Source organism: Scylla paramamosain, chromosome 42 (assembly GCF_035594125.1).
Source record: "Scylla paramamosain isolate STU-SP2022 chromosome 42, ASM3559412v1, whole genome shotgun sequence".
Taxonomy (NCBI): Eukaryota; Metazoa; Arthropoda; class Malacostraca; order Decapoda; family Portunidae; genus Scylla; species Scylla paramamosain.
Genome location: NC_087192.1, coordinates 10,273,436 through 10,300,000, shown reverse-complemented (window position 1 = coordinate 10,300,000; position 26,565 = coordinate 10,273,436). Strand labels below are relative to the sequence as shown.

The window sequence follows — 26,565 nt, the reverse complement described above, 5'->3', positions numbered from 1 at the left end:
TCCTTCGCACCACATCTGTGGGCCAATACCACAGTGATTCCTCCTCACAGCCATGGACACAGATAAAGTCCTGCAACTTAGATGTTGCCCTCACTTGCCTCTGCATTGGTCACACAAATCTCAACACTCGCCTACACCGCCTAAATCTTTCACCCAGCCCACACTGCCCGTGGTGCCTCTCCTTCCCCGAGACCATAGAACACTTCCTGCTGCAGTGCCTGTGCTTCCACTCCCACTGGGCCATCCTCATATCACAACTCCAAGCTCTAGGTGTCATGACTTTTGACTTGCCCACCCTACTTGCTGCAGTAGGTGTTGGCCCCTCCAAATGACCCTCTGTCATTCGCCTCACCTGTGCCTTCCTGAAGAAGACATGACAACTACCATGCCTGTGATACCCTCATAAGTCTCTGCCAGGGCTCATATGATCCCCATAGGATCATCACAGCCCCATAACATTAAGACCAAGACCAAGATGCTAGTTTAAAATTAAAATTTAATTTATTAACTCATTGTACAGCACTGCAGTGAGTCTGGCTTGAGATTCCATGGGATACAGACCTCCATCAGTTGGCCTCTGAGAGGCATAGAGACAGGAGGGTTGTGCTGCATGGTGCGGAAAGCCTGCTCCATTACGCTGAGTTCACGAATAGACAAACATACCTGTCTTATGTTTTGAGCCAGCCATCTTAATAAATTATATGAATAATGGCTTGTATAACCTGAGAAAAGAGAGGCAGAAAGGAAAAAATGTGCATGAGAGAGAGAGAGAGAGAGAGAGAGAGAGAGAGAGAGAGAGAGAGAGAGAGATGAGAGAGAGAGAGAGAGAGAGAGAGCATTTCATAACTTGGTGCTACACCTGCTAGACTTTGGCTACACCCACTCCTAAGTCCACAAATAGGCAAATAAACCTATCTTATGCTTTTCAACAGCCATCTTAATTAATTATATGATTAATGGCATATATAACCTGAAAGAGAGAGAGAGAGAGAGAGAGAGAGAGAGAGAGAGAGAGAGAGAGAGAGAGAGAGAGAGAGAGAGAGACTCTCATTTTAATCTGGGTCATATGCCTGGCATAAAGCTCTACCTTGGACTATTCAGGGTTTGTTCCTCCCTCTCCTCCACCCTCTGACTACTTCATGCTACTTTATTAAAATTCTTTGCAGTGATGTTTTCTGTGCCTTCGCCTAAACCCTCAGAAGGCTTATGGACCTGATGGGGTCAATCCTATTGTTCCCTCTCCTCCATCCTCTGACTACTTCATGCTACCTATTAAAATTCTTCACAGTGATGTTTTCCATGCCCTTGCTGGCCTAAACCCTCTGAAGGCTTATGGACCTGATGGGGTCTACCCTATTGTTCTCTGAAACTGTGCCTCCGTGCTTGCACCTTGCCAAATCATACTTTTCAACTCTGTCTGTCAACATCTACCTTTCATTCTTGCTGGAAGTTTGCCTATATTCAGCCTGTTCCTAAAAAGGGTGACTGTTCTGATCCCTCAAACTACCATCCTATTGCTTTAATTTCCTGGCTATCTGAATTTTTTTAACCTATTCTCAGAAGGAACAGGATGGCTGACTTCTTATCTCTCTAAAATTTCTGATTGGGGCAGAACAAACTTGGTATTGTTCAGTGCCTCAAAAACTCAATTCTATCATCTATCAACCTTCCAGACAACTATCCCCTCTTCCTCGATAACACTCAACTGTATCCTTCTTCTACACTGAACATCCTCAGTCTATCCTTTTCTTATAATCTCAACTGGAAAGTTCACATCTCATCTCTAGCTGAAACTGCCAGTTTTTCTCACCCTCCCCCCCATCTGCTAACTCTGTACAAGGGCCTTGTCCATCTATGTATGGAGTATGCTTCACATGTCTGGGAGGTTCCACTCATACAGCTCTTTTAAGCAGGCTGGAATCAAAAGCTTTTCGTCTCATCAACTCCTCTCCTCTCACTGACTGTCTTCAGCTTCTTTCTCATCGCTGCATTGTTGCATCTCGAGCTATCTTCTATCGCTATTTTCATGCTAACTGCTCTTCTGATCTTGCTAACTGCATGCCTCCCCTCCCCCTGCAGCCTCGCTGCACAAGGCTCTCTTCTTTCCCTCACCCTTATTCTGTCCACTTCTCTAATGCAAAAGTTAACCAGTATTCTCAATCATTCATCCCTTTCTCTGGTAAACTCTGGAACTCTGTCTGCTTCTGTGTTTCCTCCTTCCTATGACTTGAATTCCTTCAAGAGGGAGGTTTCAAGACACTTATCCTTCAATTTTTGTCTACCACTTTTGAACCTATTTGGGGACTGACATCTCAGTGTTTTTATTTTTTTTTTCTATTTTTGTTGCCCTTGGCCAGTGTCCCTCCTACATAAAAAAAGAAGCCTCAAGCCCATCACTGCTCTGTAGTATCACATCACCCATAAGCCAAGGTGCTCTCTCTCTCTCTCTCTCTCTCTCTCTCTCTCTCTCTCTCTCTCTCTCTCTCTCTCTCTCTCTCTCTCTCTCTCTCTCTCTCTCTCTCTCTCTCTCTCTCTCTCTCTCTCTCTCTCTCATTTATGGTATCAAGTATCAAGTAAGTAAGCATTACATTGTTCACAGAACGTATGATACATTTTTTTGTACTGAAAAATTACAATGACGAGTTGCAAGCAAAATGACTTAGGAGCTGTCTTCTGGAACGTATCTCACGGAACGTATCTTGCTTGTAACTCAAACACCCTCTATACATTCAGCAAAATTCACGGCTAGAACTCCCACTAATGTGAGCGTTACATTGCACAAACTGGCAACTCGCTCCTCCTGGTTCTGAGAAAATCTGATGGGAGAAAATAACTACATGGCAACTTAGGTTAGTCCCCAATGTTTTTGAAGGCATAGAATAATGGATTCATTGTTTGACATTTTGACATAAATTAGAGTTATCTTTTGTGACTGCTCCTTGCTTTGGCTAATGAAATGGCTGTGTTTGTTTTAAATGAAGTGTTGTATTGAGGTGAAATGCAATGCCCAAAAAATATACAGGACATGATTACATAGCATGAGTGTTGGAGTTTCACTAGAAAGGTAAAATGAATAGAAAGATAAGCTGTATAACTATTGCCAGTGAAAAGACTGTGAGTGTGTTGGTGAAAAAATGGAGTGATAAGGGATGCAAGGATGTGTCTCATCACAAGCATGGTGGTGGGCCGCCCAAAATGTTTGAAAGCACCTTTCATGGTATCAAGAGACAGTTAAAAGTATATCCTCAGCTTACAGCAAAACAATTAAAAAGCCAACCTTTTTGGGGTACCCCACCACCATGTTTGTGGTGAGGCACATCCTTGCATACCTCATCACTCCATTTCTTCACCAATGCACTTACAGTCTTTTCACTGGCAGTAATTATACGTCTTATATTTCTATTCTTTTCACCATTCTAATGAAACTCCAACACTCGTACTATGTAATCATGTCCTGTATATTTTTCAGGCATCACACATTACCTTAGTAGAAGACTTTGTTTAAACCAAACACAGCCGTTCCATTAGCCCAAACGAGGAGCAGTCACAAAAACAACTTTCTCTTATGTCAATATGTCAAACACTGAATCCATTTTTCTATGTCTTCAAAAACATATGACAGACTAACCTAAGTTGCCATGTAATTATTTTCTCTTGACAAATATTGAAAGACCCAGGAGGAGCGAGTTGCCAGTTGTGCAATGTGATGCTGAGGTCGGTGGGAGTTCTAATTGTGAATGTCACTGACTGTACTTGACAATCATACATGCAAATGAGTAGTGACTCTGATGTGTCAGGAATGGTTAGTAAAGGTAATAAGCATGCATAGCAGATTTATTATGTGAAATAAATGTGAAATTAAATACCTAGTATTTGAAGGGGTCAAGTGCATTACTGTGAAGTTATTTCACTATATAGGAAGAAGGGAAGGTTAAATGACAAAGAAAAAAAAAAAATATATATATATATATATATATATATATATATATATATATATATATATATATATATATATATATATATATATATATATATATATATATATATATATATATATATATATACGGTAGATGTAGTGGATGCAAGAGGACAAACCTTCAGCAAAACTGGACAAAGTGCTAGAGTATGCACCAGGAAGGGGAGAGATTGGAATAAAAGAATTGGAACTTGCAAGGAGAGGCTACAAGGACAAAGATAAATGGAAAATTCTCTCATTGCAATCTCCTTAGGGAAATCCTTAGGAAAAGCATGAGATGTAGGTTTGACTCATTGTAGAATTTCATAAGTTCATAAGTGTACTGTTTTCATGTTCACAAGTCCAGGGATACTTGACTACTCTAGTTTCTCATTTTATCCACAGTTTTTCTACTCCTTCAATTATACTCATTCCACACACCTACATACACAACTTGTCAGGCATCCGATTTGTGCACATAACCCCACCAATCATATCATCCTACATAGAATTTTAATTTCTTTCTATATTCAGTATGTAAGCAGCTTACCCTCCTATGAAAATTTTCTCTCTCTCTCTCTCTCTCTCTCTCTCTCTCTCTCTCTCTCTCTCTCTCTCTCTCTCTCTCTCTCTCTCTCTCTCTCTCTCTCTCTCTCTCTCTCTCTCTCTCTCTCTCTCTCTCTCTCTCTCTCTCTCTCTCTCTCTCTCTCTCTCTCTCTCTTGAAGGATGTTTATCAGGTCTTTGTGGCAGTGGATACAGTCCGGTACCATGGAGTTCCATGTCTGTGTTTTGAAGTTTGGTGCAGTAGTTTGATAAAGCTAGTATAGTATTGTTTTAGCAAATGTGAGATGTCAGTATAGGGTAATGTTTGTCTTATGAACAGTGTATAATTTTTCTGTGAAATAAATTCTTGCTAATGTATTGTTGTGAAATTTAATTATTTGTGCCATTAATCATATACTATACCACTAATATACTCATGTGCTAATGTACTCATTTCCACCTGTCCTTTTCACCACTAGCATAACATTATTCCCATGTCACCAGTGGCAAGTCTCAAAATTGTTAAAACAAATTAATAATAATTGCACTAGGTTATGAAATATAAAGGCTAATGTGTAAAGGAAAAATAGAAGAAACCTCTTTCTCTCCTGACATGGTATTTTGTGAATATTTTAACCATCTCATGCACTGGACGCACATGTGCGTCAAAGTGCCTTTGTGCAAAACTGGTATAAGTGCATCAATTTTTGATGAGTCAAAGATAGCATAAGTTTCACAAAAAGTAATGAATTGGCAATGCTGATGCTTCCCAGAATAGGCTGATTGTAAAATTATTTGATAGTTTCAGCCTATGACTCAGGCAGTCTGCTTGTAATCCAAGATGAACACTGATTTAAGTTTTCCTTTATTTTCTTGAGATATAACCAACATATCACTATGTCAATAATACCATTGTAAAGCTTACAAAAAGACATTTTAGATTATGTGTAGTGTGTAGAATCCTCACCAGAAAAGTTATGAGCTATGAGGTTAGAATTTTTTTTCTTGTTTTGTATTTATTTTTGAGGGAAAAAAATAGTGACAATACTTTTTAGTTGATTTTTTATGTGATCATCATAAAGATAATTTCCCTGTGAATCTAGTGATATATAATACATACCTACTTATGTAGTCTCAAAGGAAAGAAAACTGCTTCTAAATTAAAGCTTTACAAGGTGCACAGAGAGGCCACAAATGCCTGCCAATAGAAGAGGTATTGGAAAGAAAACTTATGAAACTTACTGGTGCATAAGAGGATTCATACAAAAAATTGGTAGAAGCAGCAGTTTCTGATCCTCAAGGAAAGAAGCCATAGATTTTTTTTGGATGTGTTTGCATCCCACACCTGCACACTGTTTCCTTTTTTGTTGACTTCAGCTACTACATAATCATTTAGTCTATTGAAAACAAGTTATTTCCAAGATGTTAAGCTATCTTTACATTCATTCATTGTCTTCACTAGTTTCTTAAAAGAAAGTTTGTAGTTTTCTAAATCCATGTCAAGATTCTACACAGGGAATAAAATTTTGATGAAATATATTAGCTACACAAAATATATTTGCAGGTGGTGATTGGGGACCATGATGGAACAATCCAGCTCTTCACTATGAAACGTGGGGAAGTACAGTTCGGCTTCCAGACTCAGGCTGGCAAGAGCATCACTCGTCTTGAGCTTGGTGGAGCACTTGGTAATGGGAACTTCATTACATCTTATTTATACAGGGTATAATGTGAATTTTTGCAAATACTGAAAGAGTTTAAAGAACGTGTAATTCTAAGTAGAAAATGTTCTATACACATATGCATTATAAGGCTTTGTTTACCCATTAGACGAGTTGAAAATGTATGGGACTTGCGGGTGTGCTATGCATGCTATGAGGTGATGGACAGACAGCTGCATTGTTGCAGCCTCGAAGGTGCCACTTGGTCAAATTATGAATGGTTTAATCTTGTTTTTGCAGGCTGTGGAATATTACAGTATCTTATAACAAGACAAATGGTATTTAAAAGTATGTAATTTGCCAATAAACATTACACGACAACATTATTGTGGTGATTAAAAGTACTCCTGTAAAATGCTACGTGGCATCATCGAAGTGAGGGAAGAGGGGGGAGCAAGTCCGAGCAACCTTGAAAATAGCTGAGTAACTCTACAGTCATAGTCACAATACTCATACAGTCATACTACATACAATCTTCTTACCGCTACTTACCTTAATTTGATGATCACATCAAGTGCTCGAAGAGCACTGACGTGTGTCATTGTCACTCACTCAGCTGTTTTCAAGGTCGCTTGGACTTACTCCCCCCCTCCTCCCTCGCATCAATGATGCCACATAGGATTTTACAGGAGTTCTTTTAATCATCACAATAATGTTGTCGTGTAATGCTTATCGGTAAATTACATGCTTTTTAATACCATTTATCTTGTTATAAGATACTGTAATATTCCACAGCTTGCAAAAACTAAGATTAAACCATTCATAATTTGACTAAGTGACACCTCCGAGGCTGCAACAATGCAACCGTCTGTCCGACACCTCATAGCTACGCGCATAGCACACCCGTGAGTCCTATATATTTTCAGCTCCTCTGACGGGTAAACAAAGCCTTAAAATGCATGTGTGTATAGAACATTTTCTACTTAGAATTACACACTCTTTCACCTCTTTCAGTATTTGCAGAAACTCACATTACACCCTGTATTTCTTATGTCACTGCAAAATGTAAGTTCTGCCGTTCATTTTCACCTAGAAATTATTGCGAGATGATAAATGACAATTTCAGTAACAGTTGGAAAAGCATTATAAAAACCAGGCCTCACATTTATTAAATGCCATATATGTATATATTAATATGCAATGTCATATCATTGTCGTTAGTGTGAAAGGCAGGTTTCATGCTTATATTGTTATCTTGACTGTTTGCCAAGATATGTGCAACTTGTCTTTCAATTATTTTTGGTTTCTAGATCCTCTAGGACAGCTTCATCTCTTCCTGTTGATACCACTTTCCATTTAGAGTTTGGAGGGTTCTTTACTATCTCATTCTCTCATTAATTTTTTCCTTATGCCCAAGTCAAAACAGCTTATTGATTGTTATTACTTTGCTGAGTAATTTAGTCTTAAGTCTGCTTTGTATTGATAAATTCCTCACATATTCGCAAAATCCACAAAAACATTTAATAGTGTGGCACAAACCTTTAATTTTCAAATTAGCTTCTTTCATCTTCCCTGTAACTTCATCTCGAGTTTCCTTTCTGACTGTTTTTTTTTTTTGCTATTGTGGTAGATGGTCATTGTTTTTCTTCTCTGTAACTTCATCTCGAGTTTCCTTTCTGACTGTTCTATTTCTGTTGTGGTGGATGGTCACTGTTTTTGTAAGTCCATTAACACTGATCATCCTCAGGGTTTTGTTCTGTCACCCACTCTTTTCCTATTATTCATCAATGATCTTCAAAACCAAACTTCTTATCCTATCCACTCCTATGCTGGTGATACCACCCTGCACTTTTCCACATCGTTTCATTGATTTCCAAGTTTTCATGAATTAAAAGCTCATGCAGGGAAACTACATAATGCCTGATTTCAGATCTCTAAAATATTTGATTGGAGCAGACAAAGTTAATATTGTTCAGTGCCTCAAAAACTCAATCTCTCCATCCATCAGCTCAACACAAACTTCCAGATAATTATCCTCTTTACTTCAGTGACACTCAGCTGTTCCCTCTTCTACATTGAACATCCATGGTGTGCCTTTGCTGGAATCCTCACATCTCATCTCTAACTAAAACAGCTTTATGAAGATAGCTCTTCTGAGTTGTCTCTGCCAGTTTTTGTCATGCCCTCCTTCCTCCACTGACTGCTAACTCTGTACAAGGGTCCTATCTGTCCATGTACAGGGAGGTCCCATTATACAAGCGTCTGTTATACGAGAAACTGATACAAGATGTGTAAATTAGGAACTATTTTCTTTATGTGAGTGCAAAGATCCAGTGATATGAGCTTCAATCTGAGGTGAGTAAAATTATAAAGTTTAAAATGCACACCTTCCTGCACCCTCCTGCTAACACATTTGGGCAGTATGGTGATGAACGATAATTCAGATGCATAGAGACAACTTTGTGAGTGCTGAAAGACAGTCGTGCACCCCTCTCTTGTCCCCTACCTACCATTAATTTTCCCACCAGTCCTCTTTTAAACTGAATTCAGTGTTTCTCAGACTCCCACTCTTATGGCCTTAGTGCTCATTATTATACTCGTATAATATCATAATTTTGTTTGCAAGCATATTTACAATACAGTACAAGTACAGTTTACAATGCTTTATGTGACTCATCAGTGCTTGGATGTGTTACAGCATTATTCCTAGTGCGTTCTTTCATTCACTGTCTTTGATGTGGTTTGTGTGTGTGACTGACTATTTGGTGTAAAGCTTGTGCCTTATTTTGCTCTCAAGTGTTAACTATGCCTCCCAAGTGGCCAGTGACTTCTAGTGCAAGTCGTAATAGTAAGTTAAGCGAGCTAGAGTACCAATAACACTCACAAAAAATGTAGACATGGTTAAGAGGCACAAGAGTGGTGGGGGAGTTACACTCCCTGATGCATTAACTATGGATTGATGAGTGTTATGCACATTTTATGTTTAATTAATATGAAATCATGTTCTTTGTATACTGTTTTCTCTTTCAGGTTGCTTTATCAACAGTACTGTAAGATAGACAGTTTGTTGCATTTGGTATTGTATGTTTCAGCTTGAAAACTTGCGTTTGACAAGGGTTACAGAATCTAACCCCTTTTTTTATTTATTTATTAGTTATGTGATTTGTTACATGAGTAATTCGCTATACGAACAATTCAAATAGAACCTAACTGCTCATATCAGTGGAACTTACCTGTATTGAGTACATTTCTCATGGATGGAGGGGGGTTCCACTCATACTGCTTTTTTAGACAAGGTGGAATCAAAAGTATTTTGTTTTATCAACTCCTTTCCTCCAACTGACTGTCTTCAGCTTCTCTTTTATCACTGCAATGTTGCATCTCTTGCTATCTTCTACCTCTAACCTCATGCTAACTGCTCTTCTGATATTATTAACTGCATGCTTCCTCTCCTACCATGGATTTGCTGTACAAGACTTTCTACTTTTTTCTCACCCCTATTCTGTCCACCTCTCCAATGCAAGAGTTAAACAGTATTCTGTTATTCTTCTATGTCTCTGATAAACTGTGGAACTTCCTGCCTACTTCTGTTGTTACCGTTGAAAGGCAGTGAAGGTTATTTCAGACCCACATGATAACACGAATCATTTATTGTATCTGGTCTAAATCTGAAGACATACTCGTATATTGATGGTCGTAAACAATACTCCGTACGAATAAGTTGTTATATAAGTTGTGTAACACGGTTATGATTCTACAGGGTAATGTATTCTTACACAGGTAGTTGTTAACTTAAACAAATAATTGTTAATATTACAGACTAATGTATTTTTACAAAGATAGTTATTAACTTACACAGATGGTTGTTAAACTTACGTGTTTTGGGTCTTGGGGTGATCATTAAAAAATACACACATCTTTCTTGATAGTTGTTCTAGATAGAGCTATCTACTTTTGTTCTCTGTGGTAACACACGTCCTGCTTGTTCTCAGTAATTTGTCCCTATTGTCCTCATTTACTGCCTGGTTCCCTACAATCGCCATCATTATCCATTAAAACTGATGATAAGGTTGGCCTCGTATTGGCCTCATGTCATAACAATTATCATTCATCTCCATACATCAGCACTACTTCAACACCGGCCATACAAGAAATTCGCTGACTAGGCCTCGTCTTGGTCCTTGCTCTGACCTCCAGGTCTCTCCCTTTGTCATCAATAACCTCGCTCGCTCAGCAACAGCTTCTTGCATCCGCTCAGCAGTAACATCTGTATATTCTCTTTCCTTGAGCTCTTTCAAGAGGGAGGTTTCAAGACACTTATCCTCTAATCTTTTATTATTCTATTTAACATAAGTTTGGGAACTCACATTCAAATGGGCTTTTTTTTCACAGTTTTATTGTCCTTATCTTGTGCCTGTCTTCTATAAAAAAAAATCTTGTATATGTGTCATCTTTTTCTTTTCAACATACATGACTTGTGCAGTATATTGTGTGCAGAAATACAAAGTTCCTGAGGTCTTTCATTCATGATATGCTGTTACAAGTAAAAAAAAAAGTTTTTTTCTTTGCAGCAGCTTAGTTCAAGTTGTTATACTGATAACAAGGGTAAAGGGAAGACCAGAGGAAACTAATGGTTAAATTTCAGAGATTGCATATAGAAAATGAAATGAGTTACGATACTGTCATTGAAGTAATCACTACCAGGTTTCACTTGTGTATTTGACTCCTTCCTGAACTCTTTCTCCTGAGCTCAAAGCTTTCGGAAGTCCCTCTTTTGAGCCCGAAACCCTTGATACCTCGCTCCTGAACTCAGAGCTCTTGAAATCTCACGACCAAGAAGCCTGGCTTCATTCTGAGTCTTTATTTACTAGTACATGGTGCGGCAGAAATACCTCCCACATTTTAAAGGCTAACAAAAGGAGGAAGAAACAACATTTATGTAAAATTAATTTTACTGTTGTTTAAACAAAAGGTTTCACTTTTTGTTCATTTGCTTTTAAAAATTACATCCTCTAAATGGTGACCTCTATTCACTATACACTGTTGGAGACGATTTCTAAAATTTTCCATAACTCGAAGAGTCATTCCAGGCGATATTTCTGCAATCTTTAGACAAATAGCATCCTTTAATTCTTCAATTGTACCCGGTCGATGTTTGTAGACCTCAGCTTTCAAGTAACCCTAGAAAAAAAAATCACAGGGGTTGAGATCAGGCAAGCGTGCTGGCCATTGAATGTCACCGCGTAAGGAAACCAAACATCCTGGAAACATTTCTCTCAGAGCTTCCATTGATCTTCTTGCTGTGTGTGAGGTGGCTCCATCCTGCAGAAACCACACATTCTGATTATGAAGATCGTTTACTTTTGGTTTCCAGAAATATCTGCAGCATCTCCACATATCGGCTGGATGTTACTGTAACCGAGTGGTTTCTCTCCTCAAAAAAATAAGGACCCCATACACCTAATTTTGAAACTGCGCACCATACAGTCACTCGTTCACTGTGTAGAGGTCTTTCATGAAGCTGTCTAGGGTTATTTTCCACCCAATAACAAAAATTTTGCTTATTCACGCAGCCTGAGAGATGAAAGTGAGCTTCATCAATTGTGAGAAGAACAGCATTTACAGGAACATTTTGAAGGACATCATCACAACATGATATTTGATCTTCCCAGTCATGTTCGTGCAGTTTCTGAGCAATCATTAATTTGTATGGATGGATCTGCAGATCAGTGTGTAGAATTCTTCTGACTGTTTGATCAGACAATCCCAAGGCAGAAGCATGTTTGCGAGCTGAACGTGTAGGGGACTGAGTAACAGAAAGTCTTACAGCTTGAATACTGTCTGGAGTTCGAGTGCTTTGTGGTCTTCCAGGTGGCTTTCTTTTAAGTGCTGAACCTGTGGCTCTGAAATTTGCAACCCATAGAAGTATTGATTTTCTATCTGGAACAGCATCATTCCGACCTAACGTAATGAAAAGCTTGAAAAGCTCTCTGTGTTGCAATTACAAATTCACAATTCTTCAAAAACGTTTCTACAGCAAAAGCACAATGTGCACCAGTCCAAACCATATAGCTAGGTGAGGGTATCTGAAAAAAAATGGTAAGTCATTAGCTAAATGAAAACATCACTGGCACTTCATAAGTTCATTAGCAACACCTAGGTGAAAGTTTAAAATATGGGAGATATTTCTGCTGCACCCTTTACCTGCACAGTGGAAAGGAGTCGAGACAGTGACACCACACCTTGTGTGTTTCTCGTCACTATCCTTCTGGACTCCCTCGCCACCGCCACCAGCAATATTGGGTGTTCTTCGCTCCTTGATCCACACATATTGTATTCATTCAATTGTCTTCACATGTCTTCCCTTTCCCTCCCCCATTTACTTTGTTGTTTAGGATAATTAGGTTATTGTGCTAGGCTGAGTGTACGTGCTTGCTATGTGTGTTCTGTTTGCTTATGTGCATTGACTGTTTTCCCTGTTTATGCTTATTAATTATTCTATGGCTTTGGGGATTTGGTTATTGTTATGTGTTTGGGTCAACAACCTAGAATTAAAGTTTAAGTAAGTAAATTGCACCTCTATAGTATCTCAGTACATAACAATTGGCGACCTCACCAGGATACATGTGGGAAAGGATGAGACAAATGGATGTCAGGGAGGAAAGTGGCCATAGAGCTTATCTCTAGCTTAACTGCTACCATTTGCCCATTATTCGCAAGCTCTGTCAAGCGTAGTGAATTATCTCCTCTCCAGTAATAAATCAGTACTGCTGAGCATCTCCTCTCATTCTCATGAAATCTCTGAGTATACTTTTCATCTTGATTTGTTCTTAGTTTTGTGTCACTCTGTACTCCATTTTGAACAATCTTTGTTCCTTCATTGGTAACTCTTAGACGAGATCAATATTCATAAGCAATTACTGTGGTCACAGTGTTGGTTCCAGCCTGTCATATATCCAAACCATACGATTAGCTTATCAATATCTATTAATTATTTTCAGTTTCTTTGATTTTCTTTGGCACCATTTCAAGATCTTTTCACAATTTAACCTTAAGGATTTCATCCATGCTCCCTCCAAGGATAAATTAAATGCACAGTTGAAAAAAGGTGATTGGAAGTTGTTCACTGGACACTATCAGATACCCATACACTATAGTATGATGAAAGAGATGATTAAGAATACTGTTGTGGAAGCATTAGTTAACCAGAGAATCATTGAAGGGTCTGTGATAGAGGAAATGACACTAATAGGTTTAGGTACCTCAGTGGAGTATTCCGAGCAAAGTAAGGGGGACATGGAAAAGAAGTTGGGAGTAGAGAAATTAAAATATGAATATCAGCTTCAGATGAGGCAGATGAAGTTGGAATTAGAGAAAGAAAAGATCCAGTTAGAGAGAGAGGTTAGAAAGAGAGATGGAAAGTGAGAATAAGTTTAAAAGTAGGGAATTGGACATATAAGAAAAGCAATTGAAATACAGTCGTACCTCGGTACTCGACCGCCTCTATACTCGACCAAATCGGTGCTCGACCAAAAAATTCGAGTAGAAAATGCATTGGACCTCGAACAGATTTTCGGTACTCGACTAGCCGAGTCGACCCGAACGCGCTCCTCGGCCCTTCTCGGCCAGCGGGTAAGCGTCAGTTTGACTCAGACCGCCAGCGGAGTAAGACGTACGCAGTTTGTTCGAGTATTTCTTCCCCAGACTTTCCATTATTTCTTATGGGAAAATTGGTTTCGGTGTTCGGACAAATCGGTGCTCGACCACCACCTCAGAACGGATTATGGTCGAGTACCGAGGTACGTCTGTATAACTGGTAATCACTCCAGTCTAGTTCTTAATTTTTCAGAGGAAGATGTTGAAGGTTTTTTATTGTTTAGAAAGGATTGCCTCAAAGCATGAGTGGCCACAAAAAGACTTTGTCATTGCTAGCTCCTAAATTAACAGGCAAGGCTCAAAGATTATATAATAGCTTGGATAAGCCTGACAACTACCAGTATATAAAACAGCAAGTATTGTATGCTTATGGCCTTACTCCTGATGGCTACTGACAATGTTTCAGATCAATGACTAAAACTGTCCATTAAAACTATGTTGAATTTGCTCATGAGAAGTTAATGCTTTTTGAAAAATGGCTAGGATTGCTTAATATTACCACCTTTTCAGAGCTTATTAACATAATTGTACTAGAGGAATGGAAAAACAAACTTCCCTTTTACCTGTTAAAACATGTGGAGACAAGTGGAGAGTTGGATTTGTGTCAGGCGGCAGAGCTGGTGGATGCCCACGCTTTTGCTGGTGGAGTAGTGGGGAAGTTGTGAAAGGGAGTGGGGAAAAGCTGTGAGACCATCTTCTGGTGGTGAACCCTGGAGCTCAGTGGGTGAGTGGAGAGTGCATGATCCTCCATCTTCCTGGCCTGTATTATCTTGTAAACATTGTAGGAAGGTAGGACACACCACTGATGATTTCCCTCACCCTGGATGTAAATTGTCAAAAAAGCAAATGACATTTGGTACCTCTCACCAGAACATGACCCCATCCTAAACAACCAAACCACAAAAACAATTCCTCACCTAAACAAGTTTCCGCCATTCTCTCTGCATCCTTGCCACCCTCATTTGATCCCTTCATACACACAGGATTTGTCTCCTCAGTCAAAGATGATAAAGGGATGAAAATAAAAATATTTAGGGACACGGGGGCTGCACTTACTCTTGTTATTAGGTGTTTTTCTTAACACATCTCAGTGTTATACTGGGGATAATGTTTCTGTCTCTGATCTTGCCAAACAACAGTCTTATCCCATCCCTGAGATCTACCTTAAGTGCCTTTTTGCTACCAGCACCGTTCAGGTTGATGTGCGTGAAGCACCCTTTCCTCTAAAAGATATTCACATGCTTTTGGGAAATGACCTTGCTTCCATCTTTCCTCCTTTGGAAACTATAGATTCTCCTAACTTTACCTTTGATCATGACACTGATTCTCATGTTTTCCCTATTTGTGCTGTTACTCGCTCTCAATTCTGACATTCTTCCACCACACCTGGCCCTTTCAAGCCTCCATTGCTAATTCATGAGGGGCTATCAAATGCAACTTTTTCCAAACAAGAATTAATCAAGGCTCAACAGGAAGATCCTTCACTCTCTGCACTTGTACACATTGCTGCAGGTAAATTTGAATCAGGTAACATGCCTCATTTCTACTTTGACTCTGTTATCTTAATGAGGGCTTACAGACCACTCAGTGTAGAAGAACCTGATTGCCATTGCTCACGATGGATATGCCGGACATCTTGGTATTAAGAAAACTTACCTTAAGTTACTGGATAGTTCTTACTGGCTGGGAATGAGGTGGGATGTCTCAGATTTTGTAAGGACATGCCATACTTGTCAGGTTGTGGGAAAACCCAATCAGCCCATTCCTGTTGCCTCCTTGAAACACATCCCTATAGTTCATGAACCCTTTTAGAAAGTAATTATGGACTGTGTTAGACCTCTCCCAAGAACTAAAATGGGAAATCAGTATATCCTAACTCTCTTGGATACTGCTACTAGATACCCAGCTACTTTTCCTCTTAAGTCAATCACTACTAAGGCTGTAGTATCACCCTTGCTACACCTGTTTATATCTATAGGTGTACCAAAGATCATTCAGTCGGACCAAGGTTCTAACTTCAGCCTACCATCCTGAGTCACAGGGTTGTCTGGAAAAGTTCCACCAAGTCATTAAGGTTAAGTTAAAAGTTAAAAGGTTCTGCATAGAAACTAGAGATGACTGGGATACTAGTTTAGATTGGTTATTGTTTGCTATCAGGGAGTCGAACCATGAGGCCCTAGGGGTTTCCTCTTTTGAATTATTATATGGATGTCCTTTCTAGGGCCCCCACGAGATCACAAAAGAAAAATGACTTGGGTCTAAATCCTTCCCTTTCACTGTTAATCAATATCTTACCAACCTAAGAGGAAAGCCGGGGAAAATATGTAGTTTTGCCCATTCCCAGTTGTCACAGTTTTAGGACTGATTTTCAAAACTCTGGAACAGGAAGGCAGTCTCTAGAACATTCAATGTAGGACAGAAGATCTTAGCATTCCTCCCTACTCCTGGTAACCCATTGCAAAAGAAATATAGTGGGCCTTATGACATTAAGGAGAAGTTAAGTCCACTAAATTATATCATGGAAACCCCTGACAGGAAGAAGAGTACTCAACTTATTCATATAAACTTAATTAAGGACTACCTTTCCAGAATGCCAGAGGATGAGTCAAAAAGGTCCATAGTGGTATCTCTTTGTGTGAAAAGGGAGGCTTCAGAGACAGTGACTGTTAATAATGATCCAGAGTAAGATGTACCTATGGAGATTCCCACCTCCCTGGAGGGATTCAGTAACAGTGAAATAATAGCTAATATAGTGAATCATTGTTTGGTTCTTGAAAGTCATAAACAAAAAGATATTCAATCCCTCCTCCACTATTTTCCTACTGTTACTGCTGATCATCCGGGACACTATAACTTGTTACAGTGACCCTAATGTACCTCCTATTTGAGAAGCCCCTAAGGCTGCCCGCACACGAGCAACTTTTTATTGCTAGTTGTCACAACAAAAAATTGTCGCAATTAAAAAATTGTCGCAACGAAAAGTTGTCGGCAAGGTACATCCGCACACGAGCCACGCGATGGCGACAAGGACACACACATGGCCAGAGATCGGGCAGCTAAGTTACCGTTCCTCTCTCTGTCTCTCCCTTCCTTCCCCCACCCCCATTCCAATCAGAGAGAGAGAGAGAGAGAGAGAGAGAGAGAGATGGATGCCGTGGAGGTAGCAGTAACCTGTGCACTCCTACTCAGGAGGAGACGAAAAAAGAAGCCAAGAAATCACTGGGTACACCCCATAGTCAGTCAGCGATTATTACGTGGAGCATTCCACACATTGTTTGAGGACCTAAAAGGGCACCCTGATAAATTTTTTAATTACTTTAGGATGTCACAGGAAACCTTTGGTCATCTAATCACATTAACTGGGCCCCTTATAGCACACCAGGACACCAACATGAGGAAGTGTGTGCCAGTAGAGGAAAGGCTGGCTGTAACATTAAGGTAAGGATAAATAAGGAAAATGTTTATTCGTATTACGTGTAATTTATTGACATAATTAATGATTCTTCTTGAAATAGCACTACAGGGAAATGAAGAAAATATGTTCCATTTTCAGAAAAGAAAAATACATTATTATTTCTATACTACACATCGCTGTAGATATGATTGAATTGCTTTCAGATGTAACCAATACTTTGTGAATAAAAGAAAATGTATTTCCTTATATATTGAGCACAATAAAAAAAAAACTCAACTTCAACAAAATCAATGAAAGATTCAACAATAGAAATCTGAAAAAAAAACTTTTAATTCTTTTTATATTTAGATAAACTAATGATATTAGTTATCAGCTGGAAATCATAAAGAGGTGGTCTCTTCTCTACCTCTGTTATGAGTGTTTCGCAGTCAAATACCTCTTTTATTATAGACATGATAGCTACCACTATCCATAATTTACGTCTCGACAGATATGTGCTACCCTAGAAAATGCTAAGTCAATATGGGCGGTATAGTGTATCGCTAAAAATAGACCGGTAGCACTTCCTCTCACCACTGAAATCTGAAAGACACTGAAGGGGCAAGGCAGCAGCAGGCTGGGTGGTGGCGACAACGGAAAGTTGCTCGTGTGCGGGCTCACATTTAAAATAACGTTTTCTATCGCCGGCCACAGTTGCCAACAATAGTTGTGTTGTCCGAGAAATTGACCCGAGCGCAACTCCCTCTCAATTTTTTGTTGTCGCCTCAGGAAAAGTTGTCCATGTGCGGGCTACCATAGCGATGTGTGTGTTCTATATTTGACAATTTTTTGGTTGTGACAACTCACAATAAAAAGTTGCTCGTGTGCGGGCAGCCTAACAGAGTACATCCAGCTAAAGTCTCAATCCTTAAACAAGAAGTTCAGTATCTTTTGGATCATAACTTGGTAGAACATAGCTTCTCTTCCTGGGCTGCTCCATGTGTATTGGTACCTAAATTGGATCATACTTATTGAATGTTTACCAATTACTTTAAGTTGATTGATGTCACCCTTACCTCTTATAGAACAATTATTAGATCAAGTAGGATTATCTATGTATATTACAACCCTTTACCTAAACAAGAAATACTATTAAATCCCTTTGACTGATGAGGCCCAACAATACTGTGCTTTTATCACATCCTTTGGATTCTACCATCATAAGGTTATGCCTTTTGGACTCACTAATGCTCACTCTAGATTCCAAAGAGTGATGAATACTCTCCTAAGGGATCTACCAGGGACTGTGGCATGCCTTGATGGCAAGGTGGCAGTGGCCAAGGATTGGAAGAGACATGTTTGTCGCCTATGCCTACTGTTTCAGTATTTCCAAGAAGTAGGGCTGACTATCCAGTTCAAGAAATGTGTTCAGATATGGTACAGTCATCTACCTTGGGCATGTAGTTGGTGGAAGTTTAGACCTAAAGAAGCCAACATCAGAGCCATCTTCAAGTTTCCTATCCCCTGCACTCGGAAGGATGTCATGATGTTTTTGGGTGTTGTAGGGTACTATTAGAGATTTTGCAAGAACTTTGCTACAGTAGCTTCTCCAATTAACAACCTTACTGGTAAATCCCAGCACTTCCAATGGACAGCTTCCTGTGAGGAGGCCTTCAAAAAACTTAAATCCTTCATCACTTCCTCTCCAGTCCTCAAAACACCAAATTTCAATGTAGCATTTCATCTCCAGGTAGATGCCAGTGGAGTGGGAATTGGTGCTGTAGTTTTCAGCTAGCTGCTCCTCAAAATATCCTACACCCAGTAGCATTTTTTTTGGCAAAACTCAAATCTCACCAGACCAAGTACTCCATCATCGAAAAGGAGGCACTTGGACTTGTGTCAGCAGTGAAGAAATTTGAATGCTACCTACAGTCAGCCCCTCACCAGATCTTGGTCTACACTGATCACAACCCTTTGGCATTCATCAGGAAAATGAGGAACTCCAGTTGATGGAGTCTGTGATGGGCGTTTGTTCTCCAGCCACACCACCTTGAAATCCGTCACATCAAAGGATCAGACGTTGTAATCGCAGATGCTTTATCACGACATCCAGCAACATAGGACCACCACCTGCGGGCAAGCTCTTCAGAGATCTTCTGTGAGGGGGTCTGTTATGATACTGTCACCAAAGTAATCATAACTGGGTTTCACTTGTGTATTCAATGCCTTCCCAGACCCTCCCTCCTGAGCTCAAAGCCCTTGAAACCTTCAATTTTAAGTCCAAAGACCTCAAAGCCTCGCTCCTGAACTCAAAGCTCTTAAAGCCTCATGACCAGGAATCCGGGCTTCATTCTGAGTCAATATGTACTAGTACCAGCACGGAGGAAAGAGGGGTCGAGACAGTGACACCACACTTTGTGTGTTCCTCGCCACTACCCTTTTGGACATCTTCGCCATTGCCACCAGCAATATCGGGTGTTCTCTGCTCCTTGGTCCATATGTATTGTATTCATTCAGTTGTCTCCACATATCTTCCCACCCCGATTTACTTTGTTATTTAGGATAATTAGGCTAGGCTGTGTGTACATGCTTGCTTTGTGTGTTCTGTTTGCTTATGTGCATTGACTATTTTTCCTATTTATGCTTAATGGGATTTGGAATTTGGGATTTGGTTATTGTTATGTGTTTGGGTCAACAACCTGGAATTAAAGTAAATAAATTGTGCCTCTAGTAACCCAATATGTAACAGCAGTAACAATGAAAGAAAAAATACTATACAATTCTTTAAAGAAAAGAGAGGAAAGTACAAGGAAATCAAATGATATTCGAGAGAAACAAGGTAAGAGATCAGACTGCAAGAAGAAACCATGAACAAGATTTGATTTAATCCTTAAAAAGTGCTAGCAGCATGACATACTAAACAAAAACTCGCCCTATTGGATTATCACTTCACCCTTTACTTTCAGCACATCTTTCATCTTCTTTGACATACTGTCAGTGAGTGATTGAAAGTAATGCAGGTCTGTCTCTGTGTATCATCTCCATGAAGTGAGGTAAGGGGGATGCCTGCTTCTTGCACGCTTTGCCTTTTATATAACTTTGTGCATTTTTCACTGGGTCCAGACTAACTCACCAGCTCAGCATCATTGTTCAGTAAAAATTTAGCAATCTGACAGGGAGCAGAATGATGCATTTATGTGCTGACATGTTCATCATGTACAGATAACATCAGATCATGTGAAACATTTGGCATTCTTGATGACATGTTTTGGTAAGAAGTAAATTGACCCATTTCCATTAAACCTACAAAAGCATCTCCACACCATCTTTGAAACATTGTGTTTCTCAGTCTTGTTAGGTTAGTGTGGGTCATGCCTGCTCCTCTACAACAGCCTCCTGACATCAATTGTGTGTGCTGTGATGATTTGAAAATTGGTTTCATTGGTCCACAGTACATTATACTGTTATTCTGTGGTTCAGTCCTTGTGTTGCCTAGTGAAACAGGCATTTAAGTAACATTTTATTAGTCAGAAGGGGCTTTTGGACTGCATAGCATGATGGAATGGTGAGGTGGTGTAGAATTTGATGTTGAATAGATCTGATGGAGACATCCTGGTGATTCTTAGGATACACTGATTTCAGTTCTTTCACTGCCAGATGTGAGGTTTTTAGTCAAAGCAACCTATAAGAGTCTGTTTATTAACACTGACCATTCTTTCGGCATTTGGTACACTTTTTAAATTGCAGAACAGTGGCAGGAGTCACTTCATGAACTGCTGTGAGGAGATACATGACCAGTCTACTAGCAGGGTCTTCTTTATGCTCAGTTTTTCTCCTCTCATTGTCAAAATATTTATTTTTTCAATATAACATGGTTTGTCATCCATCTTCTACCACTGGAAGTTTGGGAGGTTGGGCAGCAGAAATGTGAAGCAGTAAAAACTAATGACAAGTTGGGTCAGGAGCTGTGACAGTTAATCTTCTTTTATTTTTATTTTTTTCATTTCAAAGATATCACAGTGAAAAGTTTTTGTTTACTGTGTTGGTGTTCTGCATGGTAGAACGTAAAGAAAAATGGCTGTGAGGTCTTGTTTTGTACAGTATTGGAATGAGCATGTGGTACAAATCCGCAGTAAAATTTTTTTCGGTCTTCGTGTCAAAAAAATAATGAAATACTTATGAAACATATTTTATTATGATGACATGTCAGTGCTGATTGAAAAATGTGAAGCGTGGTAATAAAACATATGCAATCAGGTTTAATTGAAACACAAAGTCAAACACATTTTTTTATGTTACCTGTGTTTTTTTTCCAATTTAATTACATGTGCAGTGTCTTTGAACATTAATGTGCATTATGTAAAGCGTACGACGGTCTATCAGTAATGTATAAATTCACAAATTTTTTTGAAAAAATTTTGCCATGGTGTCATAGCATACAGTTCTGTACAGTATATATATTTTTTTGTAAACCTTATTTGTGATAAAAAAAAATGAATGCAATGCAATATTGATCTTAATTTGTTTTTCATAAAATTCACAAGTAATTGTATTCATATTGCAGATTAAGTATTAGTAAAACATGGTTTTATCTAAGATTAAAGGAGACACTATATTAGTAGCATGAAAAAAACACTGAAAGTAGTAAAAAAAACAATAAACTTGCCTGAAAATCTGTAGCTGCCATCCAGCGGAGAAGGGATGTGGCCATCCTGGTTTGACCCATTTGCTACTCAAGGGTGACTTATGTAGGCCTGATAGCCTTGGAAATATGACAACTGTATGCTACCTCCCCTTGTACACTACCTACCCATCGCACCCTATATACACCATAGTGTTTCTGCTTCATAATGTTGATACATGATTGAAATTATATTCTTTTATTTATTTCAGGAACAGTGAAAGACAAAATATTTGTCTCTTCTGGCAATGAAGTCCGAGGTTACACAAAAAAGGGAAAGCAGTTCTTGGGTTTTGATACAAACTTAACTGAAGAAATCAAATCAATGTAAGTCACTACTAATTGAATTTTTGCTAAACATATTCCTGTGACAGCAAAGAAAACAGACATGAAAGTGTACAGTTTATCTTACCTGCCACTGGCAAGTAGCTACTTGAAAAAAAGATGATCAACCAAGAGAAAAAAATCAGTAGCTTGAGAGAACCTGTGAAAAGCCTTTCATCTTTCAAATTTTTTTGTTTTATCCCAAACTGGATATATATAATAATAGATTTACTTGTAAGTATACAAAAACATGGAATATTATTCAGTGACTCTTATGTATAATAAATTAATACTATATTTATTGACTGATAATATAATATTTTTATACTCGTCATTGGTGAGTGAAAAATAATATTTACCTGTCAATTAATTTATTTACTTGCCATGGCAAGTGAAAGGCTCACAGTCTTCAGGCCAAAAACTTCTTAAACTGTGTTTCACAAAATTTTTGTTCCTGCATCTTCCCTCAATTGCTTATCCTTGTATGCATGATGCCCCCATCCTTAGAGAGGAATTACACAGAATTACATAGAAGCAAGATACAAAAACTATCACTTATTCAAATCAGTATATAGGCCATATATGGTTATCTCAGGGAGTGAAGAACTAAAAGAAGCTGCTGCCAAAGCAGAGACTGCCTCCTTTTGTTCTCTTCCTCCTCCTCATATAGTTGAATTTTTTGGGAGTCGTAAAAGATATGGTTGTCTTTTAATGAGTTACATTGAATTCCTCCACCAAGATTTTTGTCTGAGTAATGGAAAATCAGGGTTTTGAGTAAAATAATAATATGCAGCATGGTAAGTCAGTGAAAATAATGTATGTATGAGTGTTTGCAAAAATTATAGTAATTCATCCTAGAAATTGTCATTTTTCTATAAAAGTTTGTGCTTAAAAGTCTGGATATTGTTTAAATCAAAATAGAAAGTCATAAAGACATACAAAAATTTGCTGAATTATTATAAGTTAGATATATCTAATCTGAAAAAAATCAAGACAATTTATAGCAATTAAAATAAGGGATATTTCAAGCAGTAATTGTGGCAGCTTTGCAACACATGCTTTATTCATTCATTAGAGATGTTGCAGAATAAGCAGGCACACTTTATGTCCATTTCTGTACCAGGGTGATTTTGATTTTTGCATTCTTAGCAATGGTGGCTGAAGAGTGCCTTACAAATACCTACAGTGGAACCTTGGTTCTCAAACTTGATTTGTTCCTCAGTGCTGTTGAGAATCCTAAATGTTCGAATACTGAAACAATTTTCTCCATAGGAATCAATGTAAAATGGTTTAATCTGTTCCCAGACACTCACCCATCCATCCCCACTGCCAAGATGGCTGCTCCACAACATATCCAGCTTAGAAATTATTTACCCAGAAAGGATGTATTGAATGAACTTAGTAGCATGGTATTCTGTTTGTCGTTGATCTAGTGAGGGAAGCCTTGCAGAGTGACACAGGAGTAGCAACCCACTTACCACCAAAATGAAGATGATCATAACACTTAAACATCTTGCTGCTAGGAAAAGCTACTGGAAAAATACAGTTGTGCAGTAGTGATGGATTGTGGGATCATCAAGAGAGCCACAGGTGGCTCAGGAGATGTGGTTACTCTTGAGTTTGCCAAGGCACTTTATTTACATTGAGGCTCTTCAACAAGATCACATTTACCTTATTTCAAAAATTTAATTATTGTCTTACACACTGTGCCTTCTCCAAATACAGTCACATCTCATGATCTCATGATTCGAATAACTCCCAATTCAAACAGGGCTGGTGAACAAATTTTGTCTTCCAGTTTGAAGACAGTCCTCCAATTCAAACACAAACACCCATTCAAGCAATCCCACTTGGTCACTAGCCTCTTGCATCCCTCCTCCCCCATTCCTTCCCCAGGTTTTGAAACCTTGGAATGGATTAATTTCTTTCACATTAATTTGAATGGGATAAATTTTTCCCAGTTCAAACTTTCCCAATAAGAACAGACCAAAAGAACCAAAGAAGTTTGAATTACGAGGTACCACTATATAAAAACAAAAGAAATATTTATAGAAACTATAAATTAGCAATAAACGACAACTTTTGCTTTTGTCTTTTAATATTTGAAATCAAGTAACTTTGTTTGAGAACCTAATTATAGTATGACAACTGAAGCAATTATAAGTTCAAAATTTTGTCTGAAAACCAACTTACTCAAAAAGGGAGGTGTTCAGTAATCGAAGTTTAACTGTAGTACCAGAAAAAAATAAATTAATAAATAATTCTTAATGCATCCCTCCCAAGTTTAGAGTGCATAGGTAAATATATGACAAATAAATTTTGTAAAGATGGCATTCTTAAAATCACCTTGGATAGTCAAACTGAATTTCATTTTGGGAATCCCTATGTATCATTATCATTTTGACAATAGTAACACATGGATTATGGATATATATATATATATATATATATATATATATATATATATATATATATATATATATATATATATATATATATATATATATATATATATATATATATATATTTTTTTTTTTTTTTTTTTTTTTCCTCATGAAAATGGAAATAATGTTTTCTTAATTTCCCTAAAAAAGTAAGACAGGTGACAATATTGATTTGGAGATCCTCAGCTCTTTTGTGCTTTGTCAAGTATTAATCAGGTTCATGTAGCAGCAGGCCATTCACCTGATGAACCCACCTTGACATTTCATATTCCTCTCCAAGGATCCACCTCTTGGTTTGGGGGAGTATCCTGCTTGAATGATTGTATTGAAATCATTTGATAATGTAATCTGTGAGCATTGTTTGGCTTTAGAAAATATAATACTGTAATGTAAGAAAAATTATTTTTTAAATGTTGTTTTTTGGAAAAAATAAAATGGTAACAGGTTTTATAAATTATGTGAAATTATTTTCCAGGCATATTAGTGGAAGTGACTTGTTGGTATGCGGTGATTATGTCTACAACCATTACCATGACTGCCAAGACTCAAACTACTATTTGGCCGCAGACAAAATAAATGATGTTATTTCACTCCCAGCTGAGAAGGTAGGTGGCTATTTTTTTTTAGGTATTTCATTTATCTTCTTATCTACTTATTACTTATTTTGATTTTAAAAAAAGAATATTACTTATGTAAAAATTATCAGCCATGAAAAGTGACAGGTGAAAGTGACTGGTGAAGGGCTTCAAATCAAATTTAGGAAAAGATGTCTAGTGAGTTTCACTCTGATTCCTTTCCCTGGGTTCTCTCCCTTGAAAAACATAACATACATACATACATACATATATATATATATATATATATATATATATATATATATATATATATATATATATATATATATATATATATATATATATATATATATATATATATATATATATATATATATATATATATATATATATATATATATATATATATATATATATATATATATATATATATATATATATATATATATATATATATATATATATATATATATATATATATATATATATATATATATATATATATATATATATATATATATATATATATGTTACGCATAATGTGGACAATTGCCTAATGTGAACATTAGGCAGAAAATTGCCTAATGTGTACATCAAGCAAGTAGGTTGCGTAAAGTTTACAAATTGTTAACATTAGGCAAAAAATGCCTATTGTTCAAATTATGCAGCTCAATTTTGCCCAATGTGAATAAGGAAAACATAATTAATTAATGCAATATTAGTATAAGTAAAATAGGTCAATCGATCTCAGGGTTCAGTTGAGTCCAATCACAAATTTTTGCATGATCTGCCTGGGTGACAGCGCGAGTTGCATTTAATTTCTTTTCTTAGGCAGCTGCACCTTCCTGATGTACATTGAGTAGTACATTGACACTTTGTATAACCTTGCCCACCAGTGGCTCTTGCTGTTGCTGTTCTCATCGATAGGCAGATATCAGGAACCTCTTCAGACTTTATAAGGGTCTGTTTGATCCCACTTAGGTCAGCTGGTGTAAATTTTGTTCTAATAATAACCTAACCTAACCTAACCTAACCTAACCTAACCTAACCTAACCTAACCTAACCTAACCTAACCTAACCTAACCTAACCTAACCTAACTATAACAGACCCAAAGTTTCGAACAACATTCGAACAAAACTGTAGACACTGGTTTGTCATTCAATTCACATTAGGCAAAATACCCTTGCCTAATTTGAAAATCATGCCTAAAGTGGACATTAAGCAAGTAAGTTGCCTATTGTCAACATCGTGCAAACAAATTGCCTAATATGAAGATTAGGCAATTTCACTGCCTAATGTTCACATTAGGCAATTATCCACATTATGCGTG

General features: G+C 37.9%; 1 protein-coding gene across 5 annotated transcripts in view; it reads left to right on the top strand.

Annotated features, from left to right (window-relative positions):
• The window catches only part of LOC135093160 (Bardet-Biedl syndrome 7 protein homolog), a 301,301-nt gene that overhangs the window by 204,058 nt on the left and 70,678 nt on the right, over positions 1–26,565 (top strand). For all 5 annotated transcript variants that reach the window (XM_063992082.1, XM_063992083.1, XM_063992081.1 and 2 more), the window contains 3 exons: positions 6,064–6,187; positions 22,104–22,218; positions 25,135–25,264. In XM_063992082.1, the coding sequence (XP_063848152.1) occupies positions 6,064–6,187; positions 22,104–22,218; positions 25,135–25,264 (369 nt within the window). The remainder of the gene's footprint in view (positions 1–6,063; positions 6,188–22,103; positions 22,219–25,134; positions 25,265–26,565) is intronic.